Genomic DNA, 4,666 nt, shown 5'->3' on the forward strand with positions numbered 1-4,666 from the left:
CTTGTTTTCTCAAGTTCAGGTAATTTAACTCAGGTAGTTTTACACTTTCACAGCTCACATGATGATTTTGAACAAATTAATCAACCAAACTGCAGTTAACTTACATTTTCAAAGCAGCAGGGGAAGTTAGATTTGTAATCTGAATAATAATCCCAATTAATTGTGCACAAACCCCACTCAACACTTTTGTTTTTTTATAGGTAATCTATCAATATGACATGAAATGATGTTGTATGCTGCAGTTGAACAGTTTTTCATGACTTTAGGATCTAATTTTCTGATTTTAAGGACCACAGCCACCCAGCACACGGACTTTTCTGCCTGCAATCAGCTGGCTGATGGTAGCAGGAGCCTGACTGCATGCACCAAAAGACTGAAAGACTTTTCAATATAAACTGCTAAAAGAATTGCATTAAATCCATTTCTGTCACACACATTTCATGCATGCAGTAAATATCTACATTCTTATTTTTAGCTCTGGATCCTGCACATGCATATAAACAAATTCATTGTCTACAAATTGTACATTATCTATACACATTCTATCTTGTTTCTATAGTGTTTTTAGTTTATCTAGTGTTGTGAACAGTGAGTTCTTCTTGTCTAAAACATTTCATTGCATAGCTGACCGTGTGTTAACCTGCATATGACACATAAACAAATCTGAATTTGTTCACATCTAAGGACAAGTGCTGGAAATAGGCTAAAATATAACTACATGTGGCAGCAGTGAGTGTTCTGATGCATTTGCAAGTAATTTTTGACCCAGCCTGTGAGTGCATGTGTATAAACAATAATTAATGCTGATAATGGTGGAAGGGTTTGTTTATGTGTGTATTTGTGTTTCTCACAGCCTCTATCTGCGCATGTCAGGATATTTAAGTTATGCTCTTTCATAAATCATTGATTCCCTTTAATGCATGCACAGTAATGAATAATTATAAACTAGTTATGGATGCTGGAAGCTGCAGTTGTTTAGCAACATCCTGATAAATTAAACACTGGAGGCGCTGCAGTTCTCCGCTCGGCCGCAGGGGGCGACTCCTCCCGGCCCACCGAGTTCCTGTGACGTGTCAAGATGTCGCCATTTTCCTGAGGAAGGAAACGCCTTGAAGGAACGAAAACAAATCAACTGAGTAAGTGTGCAAAGAGACTCTAACTAAGCCAGTGTACCGTAGTTTTCACAGTGTGTGGCTGTAGTTGTCTAAAAAGCCGAATGTTTGCGAGCGAGAGCCGTGTTGTGTGTTTGTGGCTGCGGTGCGGACAGTCAGCGGAACAATGTGACTTGTAGCAAAGAGCTAACTAACTGCTAGCTAACTTAGCCGAGTTCATTTGGTGTCGTTTCTATAACATTAAAAATATATTCCTGTTGTTTTGTAACTCGTGGCCACATTCCCACTGCACTCAGTTGGCACGGACGTCAATAATTCAATAAGTAATAACGTTATAATAAACTAGAAATCTGAGCTAGCTAGCTAGCCGGACGACTACTAGCATCGCACTGTAGCAAGCTAACGTTGATGTTTGTTTACGTGGTCGGACAACTTTTAGCTCTGCACCTTGATAGATGTCAGAGCAGCAGTGAACCTACCGGCTTCTAACGTGTTGTCTAACTTAGAAAATGTTGTGCTAGAAAGTTAAAAGCTCTGCATTACTGTCCCTGCACTTCGGACCTAATTATAATCAAGCCAGTTGTTTTCTCTGAGAGGCACAAACAGGGAATAGTTCATCTGAAACCAATATTCAAAATCAATATTTCTGTACAGTTAATGTTTGTTCTGTTCAATTAAGAACAGCAGTAGAGGCTGTGTAAACATAGGATTTGAACTTTTTAATGTTTTCTTGATGCATACATCCTCTCAAAGAAGCTTTTAAAAACCTTAGTTCCAACTTGCTGTGATAGATTTTACTAGTTTATTATCAGACTTGCAGACCAGTTTTCTGTTCAGTGACTCATCATTTCAGCTCTATTGCAAATTAGGTTTATCTGCAGCATGCTTATACTACAACTGATCTGTTTCTCCACAGGTTTTTTGGAGCTCATTCATTTTTTTCCCACCAGGAGTAGGTTCCCATCATCCGCCGCCATGGGGAACGTTATTGCATCGCTCTTTAGCATGTTCGGAAAGAAGGAGATGAGGATACTCATGGTGGGTCTGGACGCTGCTGGAAAGACGACTATTTTGTACAAGCTTAAACTTGGAGAGATCGTGACCACCATTCCCACAATAGGTAAGTCAAGCGTGTTTCATGTCTCACTGAATAGAAACATGTGGTCTCTCCTTATTACTGTGAATTAAAGGTTTGTTCAAAATGTGATTCTTTATTTTCCTCTTAGGTTTTAATGTGGAGACAGTCGAGTACAAGAACATCAGTTTCACAGTGTGGGACGTCGGTGGTCAAGACAAAATTCGACCGCTGTGGCGTCATTACTTCCAGAACACACAGGGTATGTTTGTCTTAGCGCCTGACATTTGCTGGCTTAAAATGTATTACTTTATCAGACACACACTCATTAGCTTTCCTTCTGCTCCGGCTCCAGGTCTCATCTTTGTTGTGGACAGCAACGACAGAGAGCGATGCGGCGAGGCTCGAGAGGAGCTCCTGAGAATGTTGGCAGAGGACGAGCTGAGAGATGCTGTGCTGTTGGTGTTTGCCAACAAACAAGTAAGTCGTGGAAGTCTTTGATGTAAGCAGGTGTACGTCATACCCGCTTCACTGCCAGTTTATTCTGTTGGCCTGCTGTGTTTGCAGGGTAGATTTCTAAAGCTCTCCCACTGTGTGTTTGCAGGACCTTCCAAATGCTATGAATGCAGCAGAACTCACAGACAAAATGAATCTTCACGCCTTACGCAACAGGAAGTGGTACATTCAGGCAACCTGTGCCACCACTGGAAACGGACTCTATGAAGGGCTAGACTGGCTGTCCAGTCAGCTCCAGAAGCATTAACGATCACAGAATTTCTTGAAACTAAGCTGCTCCAACCAGTGCTCTTTACTAATTCATGCTTTCGGCATCCATGTGTGCAGGCCAGTAAGTGGACAGCAGAGACGGCTGTGTTCATACTGCAGTCGGTCTTTGCCGGTCTGCTCAGCAGCTGGTGACTGATGACGCTGTAGCAGCATATCAGTCATTATCCCTGAGGTGTGCTTGGCTCAGGGTGTCAACACAGTGTCGCTTCTCATACCAAACACTTGTTTTAATTTGTCGTGTAGTGTAGACAGTACGGACCTCCACGAAATTGTGTTGATGATGAAATTTCTGTACCCTTTCGGATGCGGACAGCATGAATTGGTCTTAAAGGTGTTGCACCACTGAGCTAACCTGCACTGAAAGCAGCTTTCATCATGACAAACATGCAGGCCAGTGGTTGGGGGGATATTTTCATGTAAAGCAGTTATTTTTTTTTTGTTTTATTGTAACTGTAAATATAATTGGTAACGGGGCAGGTTAATACACTCTTTAAAATCCTACTGTGGTTATTTCTCTTTTATTATTTCTATTTTCTCGGCTGTCGGGCAGCCATGTGTGCACTGAATAAGAAAAAAGGGAGGTGATAAATTTACCAGCACACGTCGGCCCCCCCAGGACCTCAATGCAATCTAATGACTCGTTATTATCTGGTCACACGAACCACGAGGTGTGATCATTCAGGGGCTTCTCATTTTTAAAGAACTGAACTATACACTGATGCACTACTTGCAGCTACTCTTGTTAGTTTTGCCAACGACTTCCTGTACCAGCCCCTCAAACTGCCGTCTAGTTGATCATTTGTACTGACATCAGTCCTGTCGGTGAACACTTACCAGCCTTTGTTGTATGTTGGCCTAAATTGAGAGACATTGCAATGATCTCACGTCTATCTGCTCCTAAGGCAGTGTGTCGAGTGGAATTTTGTACTTTTAGAGTCTCAGGTTAATTGTGTGCTGCCTTTGCAATACTAATTGTTAGGAATAACTGCATGATGTGGTGTGTTGGTCGCTGCACATCGTCAGGCAGCAGAGGAACTGTTATCCCACCGAGTCTTCATTTCTGCAGCCCTAAACTGATCATTTTTCTGTGTACTCTGAGCAGCAACTGTCAGGAGCTGCTTAGTGTCCTCACTAAAGGCTCTACTTGGTCTTTTTGTCATTGTAATGGCAATACAAAATCAGCAGCATCTTTTATACAGTGCCAGCATTTCTTGGTTGTCCTTCGATAAACAGGAGGCCGTACAGCTGCCTTTTTATCCATTACTTACTTCCAAGGGTCGTTTCTAAAAGGTGTGGGTGTGGCTTTGCTTGTTGTGGGTGTATTGAACATTTTTATGATTTATAGATGCCTAAATGTTCTTTTGATGTCTTAAGATGGTTTTCATGTAAAGCCTTTTGCTTTGTGTGGGGAAAAAATTAAGATGTAATTAAAGTGACTGGATGCATAAAAGTCTCTTGATGTTCGTTTTGTTTCACACTATGCATTAAAATGACTGAAGTTTAAAGTGCATGCTGTGGTTTGTTTTTCATACAAAACATACAGTCGTCCTCACATTTATTCCTACCTTCCCATGAAAGAAGGAAAAAAACAGCTGAAATAAGTTAAAATTGACAAACGCAAAAATAAATGCAAATTTTATGAATATCATGACGTTGCTTTTGAATTGTAGTTCAACAGAAATATTTCAAAACA

General features: G+C 41.1%; 1 protein-coding gene across 1 annotated transcript; it reads left to right on the plus strand.

Moving 5' to 3' along the window:
• The first annotated feature begins 1,051 nt into the window (after positions 1-1,051).
• Positions 1,052-4,478, plus strand: LOC103374547 (ADP-ribosylation factor 1-like). Its single transcript, XM_008304652.1, has 5 exons — positions 1,052-1,136; positions 2,029-2,232; positions 2,339-2,449; positions 2,543-2,667; positions 2,792-4,478. The coding sequence occupies exons 2-5, from the start codon at positions 2,088-2,090 to the stop codon at positions 2,948-2,950; spliced, it is 540 nt and encodes a 179-aa protein (XP_008302874.1). The 5' UTR covers positions 1,052-1,136; positions 2,029-2,087; the 3' UTR covers positions 2,951-4,478.
• The last annotated feature ends 188 nt before the right edge of the window (positions 4,479-4,666 follow it).

The sequence above is a fragment of the Stegastes partitus genome, unplaced genomic scaffold (genome assembly GCF_000690725.1).
Source record: "Stegastes partitus isolate 25-593 unplaced genomic scaffold, Stegastes_partitus-1.0.2 Scaffold2280, whole genome shotgun sequence".
In the NCBI taxonomy this organism is placed as follows: domain Eukaryota; kingdom Metazoa; phylum Chordata; class Actinopteri; family Pomacentridae; genus Stegastes; species Stegastes partitus.

What these genes read in the sequence shown, in the direction of transcription:
- LOC103374547 (XM_008304652.1), top strand. Translation starts at nt 2,088, where the DNA reads ATGGGGAACGTTATTGCATCGCTCTTTAGCATGTTCGGAAAGAAGGAG. An exon ending in GACCACCATTCCCACAATAG is followed by an intron (nt 2,233 to 2,338) that starts GTAAGTCAAGCG and finishes TTTTCCTCTTAG; the next exon opens with GTTTTAATGTGGAGACAGTC. An exon ending in TGGTGTTTGCCAACAAACAA is followed by an intron (nt 2,668 to 2,791) that starts GTAAGTCGTGGA and finishes GTGTGTTTGCAG; the next exon opens with GACCTTCCAAATGCTATGAA.